The sequence below is a fragment of the Vespa velutina genome, chromosome 1 (assembly GCF_912470025.1).
Source record: "Vespa velutina chromosome 1, iVesVel2.1, whole genome shotgun sequence".
In the NCBI taxonomy this organism is placed as follows: domain Eukaryota; kingdom Metazoa; phylum Arthropoda; class Insecta; order Hymenoptera; family Vespidae; genus Vespa; species Vespa velutina.
The window spans coordinates 382,121-404,678 of NC_062188.1; the positions used below are offsets into that span (position 1 = coordinate 382,121).

Consider the following 22,558-nt stretch of genomic DNA (forward strand, 5'->3'; position numbering starts at 1 on the left):
ACGTTAACGCGGTATCATCGACGATGCACGAGAAAAATACGTACGTAACGTTGAGCCAGACGAACGAACGATCAGCGGATACTGGAATAAAATGAGAGAGAGAGAGAGAGAGAGAGCAAACTTTATCCCGATTTAAGAGTCGCGACAGTTCCCTCTTTGATACGTTTAAAAGGCTCTAGAAATTTAAATCGACAGTAAGTTATATAATGTTTTCGAGTTGCAGCTTTTTTCCTCGAGCGACATCAAAGAGATCGAATATATCTTCGAAGAAAGTACGATTATTCGAGCGGAAGAGAGAAAGAGAGAGAGAGAGAGAAAAGGGAGAGATATCGCGTCGACGAAATATCCTCGGAGTTTCTTCGAAAAGCGAAATCTTTCTTTTCGATTCCTCTGCCTTCTTCTTCTTCTTCTTCTTCTTCTTCTTCGTGTCTTTCGACTATTTTTACGGAATACCGATTTCAAGAAATTATCTTCCTCTAATAATTCTTGCGCATTTTTCAAGCCCGACTAGGTAAAATACGAGGTACTTACGTACGACGATTACCTCGCATACGAGGCACGCGTATGACTCACCATTCTACCTTCTGTTTCAGCTTCCTATATAGGCGCAATAAATCTACCAGATCTCTTTGCGCGAACGACGCGATCCGCTCGTGCCTCTTTTATCTCTATTCAAACGAGATATCGAGTCATCGAAAGTCCCTTGTAAATTATACCTCGTAATATTCTTTTTTTTCTTCCATGGACGCATGCACGCGCCATGGAACGTGCGTCAAAGCTTAAGAATAAGTCAGGAATAAAGAGCGTAGAATCACGAAAAACTCTAGATTATATGGATGGTGAGTAAAAAGAATAAAAAGGAGCAATTCAATCGTACCACCATAATTATAAATTGGGTCGTCGAAATATTTAGAAGCGTCGTAGGTAAACTCTTAAGACTCTTTCGCAAAAAGAGAAAATTTATCGAAAGAAAAGGACGATCAAGTTTTCACGAAGCCTCCTTTCTTTCTTCGTTTATCATGATCTCGCTCTCGTGCAGCACATCGCGAGATTAACATTCCCGGTCTAACGGTTATAGGGTCGCGGTTTTTCTCTATTCCACGCTCAAGGACCTCTTCGGCATCGGATCGCTTCAATTTTCAAGAAATTCCTCCCTCGGCCAGTTTGCGGTTTTCACCGCGCCCGAGATGGCAACCGCATCCAAGGATGCACCTTTCTAACTATGCGGACGTCACTGGACGACCTTTTTTCTCCTCATCTACTCGACGTTATTCAACGTCAGCGCCGGCGCGCAAACTTCGAACGTCGTTCGACCTCCCATTTAAACGACCTCTTGTCGCAACCCCTTCCGTCCCTTCGAACTCTTAACTCTAATTTCCTGACACCAAAGGCAACGGATACCTTCAACAAATTGAGAAAAATTGTTGAGTGATCGTTAGAAAAAAAGAAAAGAAAAAAAAGGAAAAAAAGAAGAAAAAAAAAAAGATCCAAACTACTTACTAAATGCCTCATTGAATTAAAGCGTTCCTACTAGAGCCTTTTATAGCATCTAATAATTTAAAAGGCAATGCACGAGGCGTGGTACAGCCTTCGAGAGCGTCTGGTTATGCTACTACCAGCTCGCAGCTTATTAAACGAGCGAGAGTTATCAATCATGGCGGTGCGATTAAACCGAAACGAAAGTCGAGCAAAAGGCACACAATGGAAGGGAACTCCTTCGTAGCGGCAACCTTTCGTATTGCTAAACTTTGAAGATCATAACGATCCTTTTGCCTTCCTTTAAAGATATAATCCAATCTCGTTTCTCTTTCTAAACATCAATCGTGATTCATTATTACGTCATGGTAAGACTAACAACGACGGCTCGATAGAATTCTTCTTGTTCGTTGAACTACTCGGAGGAAGAAGGAAGTGTCCTTACCTGAAACAAAAAAAGAAACAAAAAAAAAATAATAAAAAGACGTTACTTTGGTGTACTCTTGAAATCTGGCGCTGATCACGTAGGAGTTGGTTTCTCATTAATGCAAAAGACTTAGACGAAGACACACACGTCGTCGAATCGAAAAGACTATGCGCCTGCGCGAGATGGCATTCTTGGTTCTCTTCGAAAGCACATCGTTAGATCGACCGTTATATAAGCATTGTTATTTATCTTAGCCGCGGATCGCCAGAACATTTACGTTAAAATAATAACGCGGAGGCTGCCAATGTCTCCCCGTCGAAAAGAGAGGGAGAGAGAGAGAGAGAGAGAGAGAGAGAGAAGCGCCGACCGACAGAAATTTGCTTGTTAGCTTCGCGAGTCTAACGACGTTTAGCACCAACGAAAGCTGATTTATCGTTTAAACTAGGAATAGAGATGCTCAATGAAGATTTTATCGTCTTACGATATCGAGTCACGTGCAGCTTCCGAAAGGAAGCACCTCTTCACGCTCGGTCTCGCGATCTCGGACAACGCACACGCCTATGCTCTGCGCCACACACGGTCGTTGCTACCTTCCTTCCTTTTCCTGTTGCTACCTATGAATCAACATACGACTTTATACAAATTCGATCGAAACCCCGATAAGATAAGAGCTAAAATAATAAATTGCGACGATGAAAATCTGCATATGACAGTGTGTACGAAATGTTACATTCAAACGAGAGTCGTTACGAATGTCTTACAAAAACTCTCTCGAGTTGTTATGCGTTACGAATGCAAGACATGCGTCAGGAGAGAGTCGAGGATGCTGCGCCTGGCAGTCTCGTCGAGATTCTTTTCGGAGCGTTGATGCGCTTATTGCATAATACTTTAATGCCGAGACGAGGCACGCACGTATCTACGTACATAAGAATGCGTAGGTGCTGCGCGGCTTTCCAGAGAATGATCTACAACGTGCCTCTCCTGCAACAAGATTTCGCGGAAGAACCCGACTCAACGTGGAAGCCTAACGAATCCTCCTCGCGAATCCTATTCTCAATTTCGTTTCCCAACGCGTTATGCCCTTTCTCATCTGTCCGTCGAGATTATTTTTCGAACGGTCTGCTCCAAGATCACACGATCTTTTTCCCCTTTTATCTATTCCAACATTTCTTTCTCTCCTTATACCGATATCGAGTCAACGGTTTCGCGAGACCGTTTAGCCAAGATAATGGATACGCACAAGAATTAGATAAAATAATTATCCGCTGCCGGCGGCAAAAAAAAAAAGAAGAAAAAAAAAAAAAAAAAAAACAAGAAAGAAGAAAAATTAGTGCAAGAAGCAAATTGGAAGAAAAAAGAATTATCCTCTGACACACTTCGCCGCACGCGAAAGGTGTGGATCAAAACGATCAGAGCTCTAATTACGAGGTCCGATACCCTGCTATCTCTAATCATCCGTCTTCCTCGACCGAGGAAGTATCACGAGCAAGATCATTAGCGTGACCATTAGGCGGTGGGACGTAATTATTGCGGTTGACACGAGGTGACGCTGATAATGACGACGATTAGACGGCTCACGCCACCGTCGTCGTTCGAGTAGTCGAGAGATTTACTACCAGAGTGAAAATGGCCTAGGCGTCGTCGTTGTCATCATCAAAAGCGATCCTTGAACGTTCAATTTACAGGAGGAATCGTGTCGTTGCTCGTTTCACCGATTCTCGATTTCTCTTCTTAACGCATAAAAATAATCACGTTTTTAAATTCAAAAGATGGAAAAACGACGGTGTCCGTCGAAGGACTCGCGTCCATCGCTGTATGTATACTATCGATATGATCCAAAAAGAAGCGGGACAGAGAGGGGAAAAGAAAGCAAATGAAAGAAAGAAAGAAAGAAAGAAAGAAAGAAAGAAAGAAAGAAAGAAAGAAAGATAGATCGGGCCTCCTTCCAAGTTTCCTAGCACGACACATCCGGGATTCTGGTGAGGTCTGACCGCGTTGCTGACCGGCCGTTGCTAGAGAGAGAAAGAGGGGGAGGGAGAGAAAGAGAAAGAGAGAGAGAGAAAGAGAGAGAGAGAAAGAGAGAGAGAGAGAGAGAGAGAGTATGCGTGCGTGTGTGAGATACGTAGGGTTCTCCGGGGGATGCTGAAGAGGGAAATGAGAGGCAGAAGGGCGAGGGGGAGTAAAGCGTAAGAAGTCAAGACGCAAATAGAACGCCCAAGTTAGACTAACGGGTCTGCCAGGCGGATCAGAGGGGAAGTTGGACCAGGCACATGCTTACCAACCGTTTCTTCGTCGTTCCATAGCTTTTCCTTTTCTCTTCGCGTACAGACACCGATAACTCGCTACTCGCTACCATTTTCCTTCCTTCTCTCGAGAATTTTAACAATAGTTCAAATTTCGCAAATGAACGATACAAGGAACGTAAAATGATTTCTCTCATCTTTTTCATTGGACAAGAGTAAAATTTCTTATCGCCATGAACGAAATCGAAATAGGAAAGTGATGAGAATAAGGATGATTTACATAGCGGTATGAATCGCGAGAACGAGTGTTCACTTCGCAAAGATATAACAAACGTTCCGAGGCGAAACGTTGCTTGCATTTATTCGCGATAACAAACGTTTTATTTTTGCTACCTTGCAAGAACGGGAGACCGGAGCACGGCGAGACTTAATGGCCGAAACGAAGAAACGGGAGAGCTCGTCCATCCCACGTTTTTTCCACCTTAAAAGAACGAAGACGTACGTAAATACGTATCTCTAGCCAAAGCGAAGAAATGAGTCTACTCCGAAGCAACGTTCTTTGAATATTTCGATGAACCGAAAAAGAAAAGAAAAACGAACAATCGATCGGAGAAAAAACGAACGACTTCTTCGCTGCTTCGCTTAACCCAATATTTGCTCTTCGGGCGCCTTTTCGGAATAAAATCAAAAGAAGGTGGAGAATTTTCGACTCCGATGACGACAACTTTATGAAGGAGACGAGAAAGTCTTCGTCGTCGTCGTCGTCGTCGTCGTTGCTGTCGTCGTCGTCGTCGTCGTCGTCGTCGTCGTCGTAGTCGTCGATGGCGCAGCACGCAACAGCCCTCCTCCTCGTATTTCGGCGAATAAAGAAATCGTCGAAGCAAAACTCTTCCATTTCTTTCGCAGCACCTGCCTGCCATAATTCTTCCACCCTCGGGAATACTCGAATTCTCATCCTCCTACTTTCTCTCTCTCTCTCTCTCCCTCTTTCGTGACTCTAGTAATTCCCACTCCGCGCCGCAATTTAGCATCTTGACCGATGACGGTGACGCGAGGGTAAAAACGGTGAAAAAATTCGAAAAAAAGCTTCATCGAGCGACTAACGGAAATATGTAGATGGCTCGACGACGAGAAAGATTTCCTTTTCGTCGTGAATTTTTTCGTTTTTTCTTTCTTTTACTTTTTTATTTTTCTTTTTTTTTTTTTGTGTGTGAATAACGAGTTCGAGCTACAGGTAAATTTCAAAACGTTCAAGGCCAAGGCATTCGTCCAGGAAAATAGGCATACTCCAAACGATCGAAAATTGTCGTATGTCAAAAAAACATAACCGTTTACGATTTGCATCCGAAGAGAAGTAAAAAAAACAAATAAGGAAATGTAGAACCGCATAAACTTTCGAAAATTGTTTTGTATGACGAAGCAATAGACGGATGACAACGTTGCAAGAGATGTATCTTTTTTTTCTACCGATGCTCCGAGATCTCCTCCCAACGATAGATGTTATCGATTGTTGTTATTACGCAAGAGATATAAGAGTCACGTTTCTTCGAGAAGCTCCGAGAGTAGAAAAGTAGTATGGCCGATGGTTAGAGAGACGAAAAGAGATCGACGCCATACGTTTATCGTCGAAATAATCAGCGCGGAAATTATGAGGCACCAGTGTTTGCTAAGTCATATGACCCAATAGTATCTCTTTCACTATTTCCATTATTTTAATAACGTGAAAAATAAAGTCGGATGATAGTTATTTCGTCGAATATCTCTGGAAAATTCGAATTCTCGAACAGAAGATAGAGATCGTAATTTGTTGTTCCAGTCGTGACGGACATTCGACGGTCGCACACCCACACGGGCAAACGAATACGTGGTGGACACGGACACACGGCCAGGGCGTTTCGCAACTGGCACTTTTTTGCAAAGCACGGTCGATATAATGTCTTAACTGGCCAGTGCCCAAGTCGTTTACACATCGATCTGGAACGAGTTTAAGTACGCCCCGGCGAAGTCGTTTACACCTTACGCCAAAAAGCGGTTGCCGAGAGTGGCCTCGAGAGCGCGATTATGGAGCTCCTCCCTATGCTCACAAAATTTGCATACGACCGAAGCTCGACGACGGCGGCGACGACGACGACGACGACGACGACGACGACGACGACGACGACGACGACGACGACGAAGGACGAACCACGTACGTTCCACCGACGACGATGTAAAAACGGAGAAAGATAATTAATAATGTCGATGGCTCCGGCAAAAGGCGATTACTTTTAACGATTTCGAGCTCGGTACTCGTAGCTCGATCGTTGCACGAGCAAAACCAATCGTTATTGTCGCAACAATTTCTCTTTCTTTTTTCGGAGTTTAATTTTGCTTCGGTGTTAAATCGATACGAGAGATAACGATGCACGCGAATTATTAAAATAAATGCGCTTAGTCGCATCTATTTAACGACGAAGGAAGCAGCTTGCATTTGCTTAACGAAGTACTTGCTTTGAGAAACAAAGTTTACTTAAGATATCCTGCCTTCTCCTTCCTTCTTATCGCATAACTTCTCCGACGTCCTTCGAAAAAGTAAGGTCTCGATTATTTTATCCGGACTATGTTGTCTCGTACTTTCGTATGACTCTCGAGAGATCCTGTTCGGGTACTGGGAAGTACTCCCCGATCATAAGGCGAAGCGTTATCTCGAGGTCTTAGAGAGTTGTTCTCGAAGGAGACCTGAAAAGTACGAGCTCGTAAAAGCAATATTATTAACGCGGGAAGACTCAATTCGTTGCGCTCAGCATCGAGGGAATTTTAACGTCTTAACCACCGCGAGAGTTCTGCGAGAGGACTGCTTCGAGTAAAGGCACGTACGCCGTTTGAAGCTTCCATGAAAAAAAAAGTTTCGATACAAAAAACTATAAGCAATTCGTTTCAAATTTTCTTACCTTAGCCAAGACATATGTAAAAGAAGGGCAAACATCTCGAGGAGAGTCGGAAAAAAAAAAAAAAAAAAAAAAGTAAAAAAGAACACGGGCCGTCGTGGGGAAGAAAAAGGCCCTTGGGACGAGAGGAGCTCGATCATTGGAAAACACAGGAACGGATAAGTCGAGAATGACTCAAGGTTGATTCGGATCCGAGGATACGCACGTAGAGTATCTACGTAGATCGGGGATGACGAAAGAAAAATAGAGGAATGAGAAGAGGAAGAGAGAATAAAAAGCTGAAGGAAAGAAGGGAGGGGAGCAAAATAGGCGCTAACAGAGCGACGCGTAAAAGCACAAAAAGGGGCAATGGAAAGGTTCGCTCGGCAGCTTTACATACCGTTTGCCAACGTCTAGCCATGCTGGGAATGGCAGAGGGGAGGCCTTCTGACTTTATACCGTCTAAAACTCCGGACGGAAATATCCGTAATACAAGGACAGCCTTCGGTCTAGTCGAAGCTTCGAAAGCGAAACGTTCGTCCGTCGTTGAAAACGTGACTATGATCGATTTTCTGCTCGATCGATATAAAAGAAGTATAAAAGAAAAGAAGAAGAAGAAAAAAAGAAAAGAAAGAAAGAAAATGTACGCTTCGAGCTAGCAAACATTCCCTGACTCTATAAGGCACGATCGAAGGGGTATCTTTCTCCCTTTCGCTCCTCCCTATCCTACTGAAACTTTTCCACATAAATATCCGGTTCTCGATCGGTATGATATACCCTGTTGTAGCGCAAGTTCGTTAAATCTCTTAACCGCTCGTTAAAATAGACGACTTGCGTGGACATCGAAATATTTAATGCACATAAGTGTACGTCGGTGCGAGACTAATATTCGTTTCTAACGTTCTTGAACTTGACGTGGGCTTAAATCTAAAACGAGGAGAAAACTTTCGACCTACACGCTACTACGGAACAGGATTGTAGGCGAAATGGCATTAAAGTCGAAAATATCGCGTCGTTCTACCACGCGATACTTCCAATGGGTTTTACGTTGCATTACTCCTCCTCGCAATAACGTTTATCTCGGCCCTGGTTACACGCCCGTGGCGCGAAATGAGGAGCACTTTTCTCGTTCTCGGTAAAGCTTTCCTCGATGAATTCATCATCGTTCGAAGGCGTAGGCGAAATGTCGAACAGTCAACTTTTCCTATGATTTCGTTCGCTGACGATGACGTCCGTCGGAACCGCTTGCCAAATGGAAAATCGATGATTACATTTTGTCCCTAACTAACTATTAATAATTCGTACAAATGAGTGTTTACGTTATCGAGCCATTCAATGACAAGACTTCGAACGCTCGGCGACCCAATTAACGTATCTTATTTAAGATTCAAACAAACCGGCGAATAACTCAACGGAGAACTTACGAGCGGCATGTTAACCGTCGACTTGAAAATTTCGCGATTTTGAAATTAGGACGATTTTCAGTAATTTCGTTAACAAGAGCCAACGGGCGGTACCGCAATCTACAAGGTCATTTAAACGAACCGCTTACGATCGAATCACGAAACATTATCCTCAAGGATGTGAATAAATCAAGAAGCGCGATAACATCCAACTACTACGGATGCATCTACGGAAGTATTAGAAAGAGAGAGAGAGAGAGAGAGAGAGAGAGAGAGAGAGAGAAAAACTATTTGCAAAGTTCGAACGAGGCTTCCCAAGTATTGCGTGACTTTACGATCGACAACCGCGCGAAAATAGTCATTCCAGTTTTATCCATAAACTTTACGTCGATGCTTATTGTTCTTCCCTCGCTATTCGAACCGACTCGACTAAATGGAATAACGATGTTGCAACCCGTCGTTTCTAATTTCTCTCGGGCAATCTCCTATCCGTGTAACTAATTTATTATTTTATCAACGAAATAATGCTCATTTTCCCTTCGTAAGAATCTTTTAAATAACATCAAACGACACGACAATTTCCTACTTTCATAAAGTATCTCGTTGTCGCCCAAAAAGTTCATTAGTTAAATGCGACCTCGTACATCCTTGCCAACAGATTTTCGTACGTTTTCAAAAGAATGTTCCAAAAATTACTATCACACATTTCTCGCTCGCGAGAACGACATTTGATGGAAATAGAGAGAAGAATAGAGAAAGAGAGGCAAGTCGAAAGGAATCCACGCGTATACGAAACAAATATCGGTTCGCCGACGATGAGATGGACATAATGGAAAAGCTTTTGGCAAGATTCGAGACAACGGATGATGCATCTTTCGTGAATTCTCTCCGTGTGCGCGCTCGAATTTAATTTCGTCATTGGTTCGCTGTGGAAGAGATAGAGAGAAGGAGAAAGATCAAGAGAAAGAGAAGAAGAAAGAGATGAGGAGATAGAGAACTTCTGCAGCTTTAGCATTGGCATTGGAACGTTCCGAGTCAGCGCGGATGCTGCCATCGATCGCTTGACACCGAAATAAGTTCGAGGACTTAACGACGATTCCTCGGAGACTGGTCTGGTCAGAGATGCTCTCTCTCTCTCTCTCTCTCTCTCTCTCTCTCTCTTCGGTGGCTTTGAAGGCGACGCTCGATCAACGCTTCCACGAATTTTTCCTCTCCTACCGTTCGTTGACTCTTCCTCTCCTTCCCTTTTTCTCCCTGTCGAAAGAAGCTTTCAATTATTTTCGGTACGATTCGTCCCTCCGATTAAAATGCCGAATAGGATAGGCAGACGATAAATCAGTCTCGATCGCTTATTACGCTCTTCACCGCGGCTAGCTTCGTTAAGAGCCGGTGCGCGTAGGTAGGGAGAAAAAAGCAACGACGGTCTTTCTTTCGAGTATGTGGGCAGCTTCGACGATCCGCGATGATTTTCTTTTTTAATCAAAGTCAGCGACCTCAGAATTGCCATATTCAAATGCGCGTTTATTTGCCTCGATTACGTGGGGGTATTGAGATCATCGGTTCATTGACATTGGCAATGACAAAGCCGTACCTCGAAAAAATTATCAGGTGTTTTAACGCAACTAACCGTCTCCTCCTTGGCTTCGGTATAAAAGGAAAGAAGTCGCTCCGCTCTGCTTATTGTATCCGGGGCGTTACAACAATATTGTCCAAGCTTCGGCTGTTAACGGCTACTCGCTAGACCCGAAGTAAACACAATGCTCCAAAAATATCTGAGAGCAAACAGGAGCCCTAGGAGAGTAGTTACACACAGAACGAGATCCAGAGAGTTAATTTCTCTCCTAACTACGATTCGACGTAGTTTAGGACGTTCGGTTGGAGTTGGCCTGAGCTAGAACGATCGTTTTGCTCTCTCTTTCTCTCTCTCTCTCTCTCTCTCTCTCTCTCTCTCTCTCTCTCCTTTTCTCTCCTTCTCGACGAGCTAGACAGCCACGAACTGGAGCAACTCGATGGTCGTTTCTCCAAAACGACTGGCTAAAAAGGAAGCAACGAAGATGGTATTTCGTTTGGGTTCTATCCAGGTCATCCGGTGAGACGACGGTGAAGATGAGGGTGGAGAGGCGAAGAAGAGAAAGAAGAAGAAACAGAAGAGAAGAAGAGGATAGCGTGCAAAGCAAAAGACAGAAACGGTTGACAGAAGCAACAGAGTTAAAGAGGTTGGACCGGTCTCTCTCTCTCTCTCCCTCTCTCTCTACCGCGAGTTGAACTAATTAAGGATAACAACAGTCGAGGTACATCGTAGTTCGCTTCCTAGACCAGCAGCCAAGTCCATGCCAGGCGTCGTCATATCTCGTCGGATAATCGTTTTTCATCTCGTACTTCGTTGTTTCCATGGCGGAGGCTAATCTCTGCCAAGCGTTAACTCCTGCACGCTTTGAGACCTACCATTCGGTCGTCTCATAAATAACGCTCCTTCCAAGTCGCGGCAATGCGGAATATCAAATCGGATTTAGAAAGGCTAAAGTATCGAGTTTTTCTCCTCTGAAAGGAGAATAAGTAAAATAGAGAATAAGCAAAATGGAGATTTTGTTCGCAAGAAGAATAAGTATTTGGAATAATCTTGTAAATGGGTCGACAGCGGAGACAGGATCGATGAACCAATGTTACATAGCGGATTGTTGTTGCACGGACGCGTAATACGGACGCGATCTAATTTCGTGAAGCACTTCGTGAAGATTTTACTGACTCATTTGGCACATTTTGCCATATCCTTCCTTCCTTCCTTCCTTCCTCCTCCTCTCCTCTCCTCTCGAAACGAACAGTTCGTCGAAATCACCGGAATGTCGGATGCAAACTTTTTCTTTGGAAAGCGAACTATTGTATTTCTACTGTTAAATGATAAGCGTAAAAACTAAATTTTTGATTATTCCAATCACATACGATTTCAACGAGTTCTTCTTCTTCTTCTTCTTCTTCTTCTTCTTCTTTTATTTATTTTTCTCTTTCCTTTTTTCCTTAACGCGTTTACTGTCCTTGTAACGGTCAAACTTCGTCGATTTGCGATAGGTCGGACACGTCTAATCTTAGGAACGGTGCGTTAAACGAGCCCTGAAAATTTACATCATCGAGCTGTCGTTTACACTGCATCTTTAAATCAGTTTTACGATCGGGAATTGTTTGGCAGGGTATTCGAGACGTCTCGAATGATATTGTTAAGGTCGAAAGACTATAAACAGGCTTGGAGTCGAGTTAACAAGCGAATCCTGGAAGAACGAAGATAACCGTAAGACTTTCGATGGTTCTCCACTTCTTCCCGGCGATCCGACGCTTCAAGTTCGAGAACGTATCGTGTTATGCCTTCTAAAGAAAATGATAACGAATGGACACGATCGTATATCGCAATGAGAGATAAGGCAATTCGACGATACATCGTAAATGAAGGCGGATAGCTCGAAGACGGAACGGCTGTACATCGTTTGTCGATCCGTTTATTTTTACAGCAATGCCAGGGTGAATGCTCCACGGAATGTTTAACTTCGGTACATCTTGAGAACATATACACGCAACGCACATACGTAGGTATGTAAAATCGTGGCTTCGAGGATGAAGATTATATTCGCGGACGAGGAAACGGGGGCAAAGCCGGCGCGAGTCGCGGCCACCGGCGATAACTTCGATGATTCAGTTCTTCGCCCGTTCATTAAGCCTTGAAAACACGCGGTCAGGATCAATGCTACGTCGAAATATTTCTGCGAAAAATTTCTGTCCCTTCTAAACAGAAGATAGAACGAGAATACGTCGTAGAGGAGAATCGTACGTATCTCGTTTTATTTCGAATCGACTCAATTAAAAAATATACGATTATTAGATAGTAATAAAAAGAAAAAAGAAAAAATGCAGAGAGAGAGAGAGAGAGAGCCGTCGGCAACGACGCCGCGACGATAAGACGTGTTTCGTCCAAAGCTGAATTCGTGCTCGTATTTTAAACAAACGCAAAGCAAAGGTTGTCATAAAAAACGGTGCTTTATGATCTCCCTCCTGCAACAGAAACAGCAAACGGCGGAGCAAGACGACTCCGTTCGGTTTATTTTACGGCTCGACAAACGGCGAGATGCGATTACGCGGATAAATCGGACTTTAATTAAAATTCCATTGCCATCCGGATGCAATAACGCAATCTCGATGGAAAATGTTACGCGGCGCAAAATCTTCGGAAAGATCTTTTCGAAAGATCCTGGGATATTGGAATTGGGAAACGATCGAATAGATTTCTACCCAAACGAATCGAGACTTCTTCTTATCTCTTGATTAGTCAAGAAAGCGTACCTTCCGCGTGTGCAAGATCCTCCTGCAATAAATTCCATTTGAGGCAATGAGAATGGCCAGGAGGGAGAAGGTAAAAGAGAGAGATGAAGCGAAAGAGTCACCACTATATTTATGCGTACGCGATCCGGACTTGGTTAGGGTTGTCGGTCCATTAGCGATGTTTTGCGCGAGCAAAGTGCGTGCGAGCACAGCTGTTAGCGCGTAAACCATGCGTGCGTCTTGCCAAGAGCAACAAGAAATCGCGCTTGCGCCTTGCTACATTGTTCGCGATGAGAAAAAAAAGAGAAAGGGAGAAAAGGACTTGGGACGGAATAAAGAATGAAAGGAAAAAAGTCGGAAGAAGGGTAACGATCGAACGGTCGATAAAAAGAGAGGACCAGAGAGAGAGAGAGAGAGAGAGGGAGAGTACAAGAGATTGATAATCCCTGTGATATAAGTCGGCAAAGGCATCCGTACCACTTTCTCGAGGGCGAATCCTTCGTAACGAGTTAAATTTGTCCACGTCTGAAATTTATTTCGGGTCAAAAGGAGACGAGATGATTACCTCGTACCAACCAGATCGCTTTCGATGTGCCATCTGACGGTTATTAGTCAGATATGATCCGCGAGGATGAGTTACGATCGGGGAAACGTCGGCGAATTTTCGAGGTCGCAACCGAAATCTTCGTGCTTTTGCAAACTGATTATCAATTCGAATGAAAATATCTTTCGACTGGTTGCTCGAAGTTAATTAAAACGAATATTTTATGGCGAAAGAAAAAATTCGAAAAGAGATAAAAAATTAGAAATGGAAATCAGGTGTTTGAGTTGCGATAGAAATGTCGGCGCCTTAAATTCCGGAAACGGAAACGTACGACTGACTTCTTCAAAAGATCGCTCGATGCTTTTCTCTTCTCTCTCTCTCTCTCTCTCTCTCTCCTTCTACACCACCCATAAATAAGTCTAATCTCGCCGACGAAAATAGAGCTTTCTCTCTCTCTCTCTCTTTCTCTCTTCGCCTTTTCTCCCTTTAGTTGGCTCGTGTTGGCTCGTTTCCTCTTCTCTTGTCTTATCTTCTATGGACGAAAATTACACCACGACTCGCACGCGCGTGCTCCCTTTCTCGTGCGCTCTCTTCATCAACCAACGAATTTACGTCTTCGAGACACTCTTGCGCTATACGCGGAAGTATCTTGACAAAATGGAGAAAAAGTCTTTAAAATTTGACTAATTTATCCGTCGCGATTGTATAATGAACAAAACGAAAATTAAGAAAAATATCTTTCCTTGTCTATTTATAAGAAAAATCCAAGATTTCGGATCCGACGAGAGAAGCTTTTTGGAAAAGAAAAGAGTAGAGAAAAAGGAAGAGGTTACGAGCTGTGCAAGGAGTACACGTAATCGAGAAGACGTAACTCGCGTAAGAGACGTAAATTTCGCTCGCGTTCTGTGCCGTGAGAGCCGCATAATACACGTACACGCATGAGAGGGCACGAGTAAGTACGACGTCGCGACGCGATGAGGATGAATCTCGAGAGAGGGAGAGAGAGGAGAAATTCGTAGGTGTAAGAGTGTCGCCGCTTGGAGAGCGGCCAGAAAGCGGAATAGAGACGGAAGGGGAAGAAGACCGCCCACGCAATGCGCATACCGTGCCGATAAATAATCGAACGCCGGCCAGAATCGCCGGCTGCCAAATTCTCGTATGCTCTTCGAGAGTGAGATTGAGTGAGAGAGAGAGAGAGAGAGAGAGGACGGGGGGAGAAGGGAAACCATCAAATTCGACGGCCATAAAGATACGAACGAATTCGATTTTTTGATATTATCGAATACATCATCGGTCCTAATTTCCTCGGAGAAAATCGATTTGGTCGAAGTTGATTACAAATTTAATCGTTCATTTCGTCTGTAAGGCCATAAAACGTCATCGGACCGTAATCGAAATTCGTCGTCAAGAAAGAAGCTTCTCTGTCGAAATTATACATTTGTAAGACGAAAGCCACGATCGATCGAATCGCGGACATTTAATCCACATTTACGCGTAATCGTGCGCGTCGAGAAAGAGAGAGAGAGAGAGAGAGAGAGAGAGAGAGAGAGAGAAAAGACTGTTTGGAAAGTTTCTACGTCTTTTACTATCATAATATTTAGATGTTACATTCTTTAATCGCATCCATGGTAGGTACATGTATCCTTGCGGCTAGAGCATTGCCTTGAATTCGCAAAAAGATCGGTTTAACCTCTTTTTTCCTTTGCTCTATCTCTACGTTCGTATTACGTTAAAAAGTGATATACGAGGAAAAAGAAAAAGAATAAGGGAAAATATGGTTGAGCACGTACGTTCTCGGTTCTATTCTTTCTCTTACCGTACACCATTGTCAAATAATGCCAACACATCGAACGCTTAAGTACTTTTACAGGGACGAGGAGCAGCATCGCGATTAAATTTAGCCTATGTTTTCCATCGGCAGCTGTTGGTTTCCGTGTTTACGAGCCATTCGCGTGGCCACGAATCACTTTTATATCAACGACGTCGTTGTTGTCGTCGTCGTCGTCGTCGTCGTCGTCGTCGTCGTCGTCGTCGTCGTCGTCGTCGTCGTCGTCGACGATGAGATCGACACGTTACACTAACGAACGACTCTAGAAGTCGTCCGATACCAATCCAAAAACAATTCTGGACGAACTAGTCCGTGGCACCGGCTCTCTTGCGCCATAACGTCGTCGTCGACGTCGAGTCTAAACGTGATGAGAAAGCGATAAATCCTGAGAACTCATCGATCGAAGCTGATAGGCAAATTTTATTTTTGTATCGCTCGTTCATCGCCTAGGTATTCATCCTTCTAACGAATCTAACGAGGGTAAGAACGTAAACTAAATAGAAAATGGCCCCTAAAAATCCTAAAAATATAAAGAATCGAGTCGAGCCGCGCTCTTGCACGTATCTTTCTCCTTCTGTCTCTCTCTCTCGAAGAAGAAGAAGAAGGGGGAGGAGAAGGAGCAGTATAAATACACTATTCCATTATGGATGATGCGTAAACGTAGTGTCCGAGACACTCCGTCCCATACCCTTCGCTAACTACTTGCTCTGCTTGAAAACGAAAAATATTCGCGGAAAAAAATATGTTTCCAAGGCGCACCTGCTTCAAACAACTCCACTGAAATATCTTTTCCTATCCCAAGTTCGAAGGACAATCATCGATCCTACAAAAATAATACAGTAGCAAAAAATATTGAAACGATTCAAGATAGTTTCAAGATGTTCTTCGAAGCGTTATTTTCATTCTTTACTTCTCTCCTGTCTTTTCTTTTTCTTTTTCACTTTTTTATGTTACAAAGTCGCTCAAAAGGACGTCCCGAATGAAAGCGGAGGGGTTGATAAATCGTCTCACGAGACACGTGTCGAGAGAGAATCGCGTTAGGAGAATTTCGGATATATAAATCGCCCTTTCTATTTCACTCCGCTCATTGTTCACGTCTATTTTATTTTTATTTTATTTCTTTTCCTCGTGTTCTTCTCCGTCACCGACCTTGGAGGTTGTCGCAAAAAAGCAAAAAAAAAAAAAAAGAAAAAGAAAAAATGAAAAGAAAAGAAAGAAAGAAAGAAAGAGAGAGAGAGAGAGAGAGAGAAAAGGATGGATTTAAAAAACCTACTTACGTAATTCTCGTTCAGCCGACGCGAGAACGAGAGAAGCAAAGGAAGATCGATGCACGTACGATAATTTCAGCTTCCGAATCGCCAAAAGATTATCGATCATTCTGAATCACCGATTCATAAAGAGGCCTACCGAAAGTTCGAGAAACGGTAACGCATAATGGTCCATGACTAATTAGTCGGGCTTTGATAAATGTTCGAGGGAGCATGCAGGAAGTTTTAAGTCCATTTTAAATTTCGCTAATCGTAATGATCGTTTTTAATTATTACAGGAGAACGATCGGGAAGGACTACCAATAGGCGATACCAAAGTATGCGTTGGTCTTCGACGAGTCGTTTAATTAGCCTGTGACAGTATGTTTGTTTCGTGGAGATGACAGCAAGAGAGATGGAAAAGAACGAGCTCGGATTAGTGATTGATGAAGAAAGTGATTAAAAAGGGCAGACTCTCTTTAATGACGAGAACATCCTGTAGAACGAGAACGAATTCCTGGTAATCATCCGGCTGTTGGCCCTTCATACATCACCGTCCGCCCGTCGAAATACACCGGGCAACACCGATATTACACCTTTTTCAATCGATCCTTTATAATCTCTTAGAATTTACTCGATACCTCGGGAATAGATAGATTAAGAAGATTTGCCATACGGAACGAAAATGCAAAGGAAAAGAAGAAGAAGGAAAAAAAGGAAGAGATTGGTCGAGGTTTTAATGGACTTTTACCGTTGGCCATTAACTATAGTTACTAACTAAATAATTGAACGTTCAAAGGAAATGGTCATTCCGTGACAACGATAAAACGAAGGACTCTGCGAAAGATTCGATCTTGGAGGATCGAATTCGATCTACGAATTCTTCCTTCTTCCGAATTCCTTTTCGGACCTCTTCGAGGGAAGAAGGAGGAAAGATCGTCGCGAGCGATAGCGAGCATAAAAGTATGGCTTCATTCACGAAACCGGCTGCCAGGAGAAAAGGACGCTACAAAAAAAGAAGAATACTACTACTCGAGGAGACTCGGGCGGATAAGGAGCCACTCTATTCGCAGATAAGGGGGTGAATAACCGTGGATAAAAATACTGGCGCGGCCAATACGGTGGAGAGATAAATAGCGAGGAAAGACAGGGTGTGTGTGTGTGTGTGTGTGAGAGAGAGAGAAAGAGTGCGTGTAGTTGGACGACGCGGTTGCTTGCCATCCGATCGGAATGCGCTTCGCGTACTCGCTTTGCCTTCTTGCCTGCCTGCCTGCCTGCCTGCCTGCCTGCCTGCCTGCTTGTCTGCTTGCCTGCCTCAAGCTGGGTCCAAGTGTCTGTAGGACGGAATAAATGACCCAGAGATAAAATGGCCTCCCCTCTGGGCCTAATTAAGAGCAAACTTTTCATCCGCGAAAATTTCTTCGCAACGACGCACGTCGTGCGCGGATGATGAAACACTCGTGGGAGCCGATTTGGTTATGTAGGTTGAAACAGGTACATAAAGAGCACCTGGGATACGTATAAAACGTCGTCGAGAACGTGCTTTGCGATTTTCCCGTGTAGGAAAAAAAGAAAAAAGAAAAAAGAAAAAAAAAAAAATAAACAGCCTTCGCAAAGAAGGATCCGATTATTTGGCTCGTTCGCGCTTTATTATCGTCGAACCGAGGAATGAAATTAATTAATGAGAGGAATCGAAGAGCTGAAAATACGTAAAATTTTGTAAAAGACGACAGGAATGGAGAATGTTAATTAAGACAAGCCACAGCAATCAAAAAACGATCTTTATTCGTTCGTCGTTGTTAATCGTGTTAGTAAAAAGCACGTTTTGCAAAGTCTTGCAAAAACAACACACAAACGCGGTCAGAACTGGCGAAAGTGCAGGAAGACGACGAAGATGCACACGGCGTACCGTCACAGTGTTTACAGCGCTTCGCCCTCGGCTCAGGCATTCTGCGGTGACCTCGTGACCTCACCGATATTCCATCGTCGTTTTCTGCACTTCGCGCGCGAGCGCACCACACTTTCAGCACACACGGACACCCGATGCACGCACGTAGCTCGCAGCACTCGGCTTCGATTCGCTCGTGCAATAACACTCCTCCTCCTCCTCCTCCTCCTCCTCTTCTGCTCCTCCTTCTAATCCTCTCGATGCTCGATGCCACTCTTTCTCTTAGGGGCGATCGATTCGAGAACGAATTTCTTCTTCTCTATCTCCTACGAGAATCGCGACTGGTCTCACCAAATGGCACATTGATTTCCTTCAATGTTATACCCAATGTCGAGACGATCGACGGTATTACGTTTAAAATTATTCATATAGCGCGCGACACTTTCGTTCTTAAACGTCACGCGTTTGAAAAGAAACGCGTTCGATTTGTCATCGTTTACGCACGGCCTCGACACGGATAACGCGCGGCCCGCAGCACTGTTCTATCGAGGAAAATTCAAGGAAACGACAAAGAGAGGCTTGAAAAAATATTCGCGATATAATCCTTAAAAATAAATAAAATATATTAATGGTCCTCGATCCGCGAGCATTTATTTACAAAGATTTATTTTCATCCTTTTTTCACGGCCCTGTCTCTCCTCTCCTCGTACATTTTTTCTTTCTTTTCTTTCTCTATTTTCAATGTATTTTTCAATGATTAGGGAATGCAGTCTTCTCTTGCTCTGGGAATGATAACGTCGTGATTCGTTCGGAGCTCCGGGATTAAAGGAAAATCGAGCCTTTGGGCGAGCCTTTTAATTCGCCATCCTGTCTCGCGGAGATCGCCCTCGCATCGTCCGTTACATTTTCTTTCGGCGAATCCTCGCTCGATCTCTTCGAAAGGATAAACGCTTGACGTCTCGAAAAAACGATCGGGAACGAGTTTCGTATCTCTTCCTCTCGAACGCTCCGTACATGGATTCATGAATCGTTCGGTATCCTCGTTACCAACGCCATAACTCAAAGAGTCTCTGAACACTTTTCGATCGAAGAAATCATAAGTAGTAGACTGAGTTTGCAAAGAACGATGTTCGCGATTACGTCACGTCGCGAACTACTACCCCTTAGGTAAGCGTCTCTCTCGTTCTTCGCGGCTAATCTTTTTCTGCTTCTTCTTGCCCTTCCTCCTCCTCCTCCTCCTCCTCCTCCTCCTCCTCCTCCTCCTCTTCCTCCTCCTTCTTCTCTTCTTCTTCTTTTTTCACCGTCGAGGACGTTTCGTTCGTGAATCTCACGCGAATAACGGCCACTGAGTTCTCGTCCTATCCTCTCGAAGGAGGAAGTATCCGTGGCTCGCGTGGTCGTCGTCGATCGTTGTCGTAACGACGATCGGTCTTTTTCGGATAGGTTAGAAAGAGAGCAATTGAGAGAGAGAGAGAGAGAAAGAGAGAAAACAGATAGGTGAATTAAGGGAGAGAGTAAGCTTGTAAACGAGTAAGAAATAGAGGGAAAGGTAGAGAGAGAGAGAGAGAGAGAGAGAGAGAAACGTGGGAGGATGCAAAGGGCTCGCAAGACAGTTATTGCCAATCGTTCGAAAACGGTTGCGGGTGCGTTCACATCGCGAGGTGGAGGGCGTCTAGGTCGCCGTAGCGCCTCGCAGCCATGTCACACGCGCACTGACGGACCCTCGACGCCGGGACGCCGTCTTCGGTCGGACTCGGTCCACCCTCTCGGTAAGCGTCGGGACGCCTGGCACGTAGCCAATCTAAAACTCCGAGATCGTTCCATCCTTTCACGCTGCGAGGCGCTTTCGAACAGTCATCCTAGTCGTCTCCCTCGATTCCTATTCCTATCGATTTTATCGGATCAACGATCGATTTTTATATCATTATCATCGTACGAGAGACAACGTGAAAATAATCATTGGCAATGATTATTGTTCGTGGAATAAAAAAAAAACAAAAAAATATCACGTCGAGCCAGATATGATTTACGAACGACAGCGGTCTCCGCCCGAGATCGTCGTAATAATCATGCCAAAAGCATTTCCAGCGCGAAGAACTTTACTCGAAATTGTGGCGATTAAACGAAGCATCGTTAAAGTCGCATCGTATATAACACGCTCGTCCGTCAATGCGCCTCGTTCGATGCGTAGAAAACAAGGTGCGTGCATGAGCGCCCGAGAGAGAGAGAGAGAGAGAGAGAGAGAGAGAGAGAGAGAAAGAGAGGATGGAATAAGGTGGCACGACGAGATACCCGAGTGGGCGTCCATCGTCGGTTTATCTCCTGCGCGAGTGACGTCACCACACGGTATAAAGGCGACTCTAAAAGCGAACAGATGGCCTTTATAGTTGATCATAGGCTCCACCGACAGTCGACGTTCACCTAGAGAGAACTCGCGAAAAACAGACGCCATTATCATAGTTAGTCGCCTCTTCTTACTCGCAACCAACTCGAAAATAATAACTTCTTCGACTTACCACTGACCTTCTTACCAATTCTCCTAGTTTATCACGTACCATGACTCCTCTTGTACAATTTCTTTCCGTTGATTTTACATCCGAAGGAGACTAAGCGTACCATATTGTATACCTATATATTTATATATAACGATTCAGCGTTGAGGAAGAAGAAAAAAGAACGTTCTCGCTAACTCAACCAGTTAAGTAAGGATGACTCCGTTATTTGGCATGGTGGCGAAAAAGCGTCGTTAAAATCGAACGGTTGAAAAGGAAGGCGAGTCCGACTTTTTCCGACTGCCTCGAAATTGCCGCGGGCACGAGTACCTCCTCTTGCGTATCGGCCGAGAGCCAAAGGGAGGGAGAAAAACACGCGACGAGAAGTTTTATCGCGCGGCGAAAAAATAAACGAGCGAGCGAACGGGCGCGCGGCGAGTGAACGGGGAGGAAAAAGAGACCGCGAGAAAGTAACGAAAGTAACATTTTATTGGGTTCTGGGTGGCTCTTGCCACGGAACGCAAGAACGTACCTTACAAGTTAATAAATTTCAAAGTTTCCCTCTCGCGCGGCGGCGGCGGCGGCGGCGGCGGCGGCGGCGGCGGCGGCGGAGCTCGCTCGTTAACTCGGTCCCCCACCTCTGCCCTCCTCTCTCTACTTCCTCGAAAGCAATCCTCGACTCGCATAGTCCTCCACGTCGGGAGATTTTGCGCTACGCCGATGCGTAATTTCCAAGCGTTTACATTAAATTATCCGAAGCGTGCCGCGCGAATAAACATCCTCTCGCAGCTTGTGTCGCAATAACGCGCCCATTCGAGAACCCTCGGTGTACTTGTTCCTCTCTTTTTTGCTTTTTCTTTGTTCAACGTACAACATTAAAAATGTGGAACGACCAGCGCGTTTCCACGGCCATGCAAATGAACTGGGAGGGGACCATTATCTCATCCGTCCGTGTCTGGTGTTATCGCAAGAAGGAAGATTTCGTTCAACGTCGACGATAACTTTCGTAATTATATTTTTATCGAGAATCGATCGATTTCTAATGTTCGCAAGGACGAGAAACTCTTGGCTATGGGTAAGAGCGCAAGTAAGGCAAACGGTGCCTAATGGCCGCTAACGAACGGCCTAGAACGGCCTTCGATAGACGCGGCGACAAGGAGAAACAGCAACGGCGAAGGAGACAGTTGTTACGTCTTACGCGCCAGGCACTGCTTCTCGCGACGCGAAACTCGCTTCTTGTTTCGTTTCATCTCGAGAGGGTGACAGTGACGAACAAACAACGTGCTTGATTGTTTTCGTTCGAGGTAGACGAATAAATCAATGAACGACAATCAAGGAGCGAGGAATTGTCACGATGGAAAAGAAAGAGGAGAGAACCGAGAGAGTCCTTAACCTAATTAAGAAAGACAAGAGACCAGCGTAAATCAGTGGCCGTGGAGAAAGCGATGTGCCACAGAACGAGAAAACATTATTTTTCCTTTCGATAAATATTAATATAGAGAAAAGATCGTCGATGTTTACAACTCAAAAATCGTAACCGACGTCTGAAGAAAGTAAAAAAGAGAAACCGTAACTCCGTCTTTCGAAGTTCGAACGGCATCTCTGAAGGAGATAAGGACGAGAAGAAGTACCCAAGCGTACAACTCGATTTCACTTTTGCCTCGAGAAGATCCTTCCTGATTTTACGAAGAATCAAGAAACACGGCGAATTTTTAGCCACCGTTAAGGAACGACGGACTTATCGGACGGAAAAGAAAGTGTCTCCCCCCGTGTAAGAAACAATTAATAAATCCTTCCCG

General features: G+C 44.3%; 1 protein-coding gene and 1 long non-coding RNA gene across 13 annotated transcripts in view; one reads left to right on the forward strand and one right to left on the reverse strand.

Annotated features, from left to right (window-relative positions):
- Positions 1–20,096, forward strand: part of LOC124954114 — a 53,535-nt gene extending 33,439 nt beyond the window's left edge. The window contains exon 4 of the long non-coding RNA XR_007102451.1: positions 16,679–20,096. This is a non-coding gene — a long non-coding RNA (uncharacterized LOC124954114). The remainder of the gene's footprint in view (positions 1–16,678) is intronic.
- Positions 1–22,558, reverse strand: part of LOC124953951 (DNA N6-methyl adenine demethylase) — a 186,644-nt gene that overhangs the window by 117,334 nt on the left and 46,752 nt on the right. For 2 of the 12 annotated variants that reach the window (XM_047506094.1, XM_047506086.1), the window contains exon 1: positions 18,289–20,074. The exons of 7 other annotated variants lie outside the window; for them this stretch is intronic. In XM_047506094.1, coding sequence (XP_047362050.1) covers positions 18,289–18,328 — 40 coding nt within the window. In that variant the 5' untranslated portion in view covers positions 18,329–20,074. Of the gene's footprint in view, positions 1–18,288; positions 20,075–22,558 lie in introns of those variants that run through there. 3 more of the 12 variants (XM_047506067.1, XM_047506077.1, XM_047506061.1) reach the window with 2 other exon arrangements.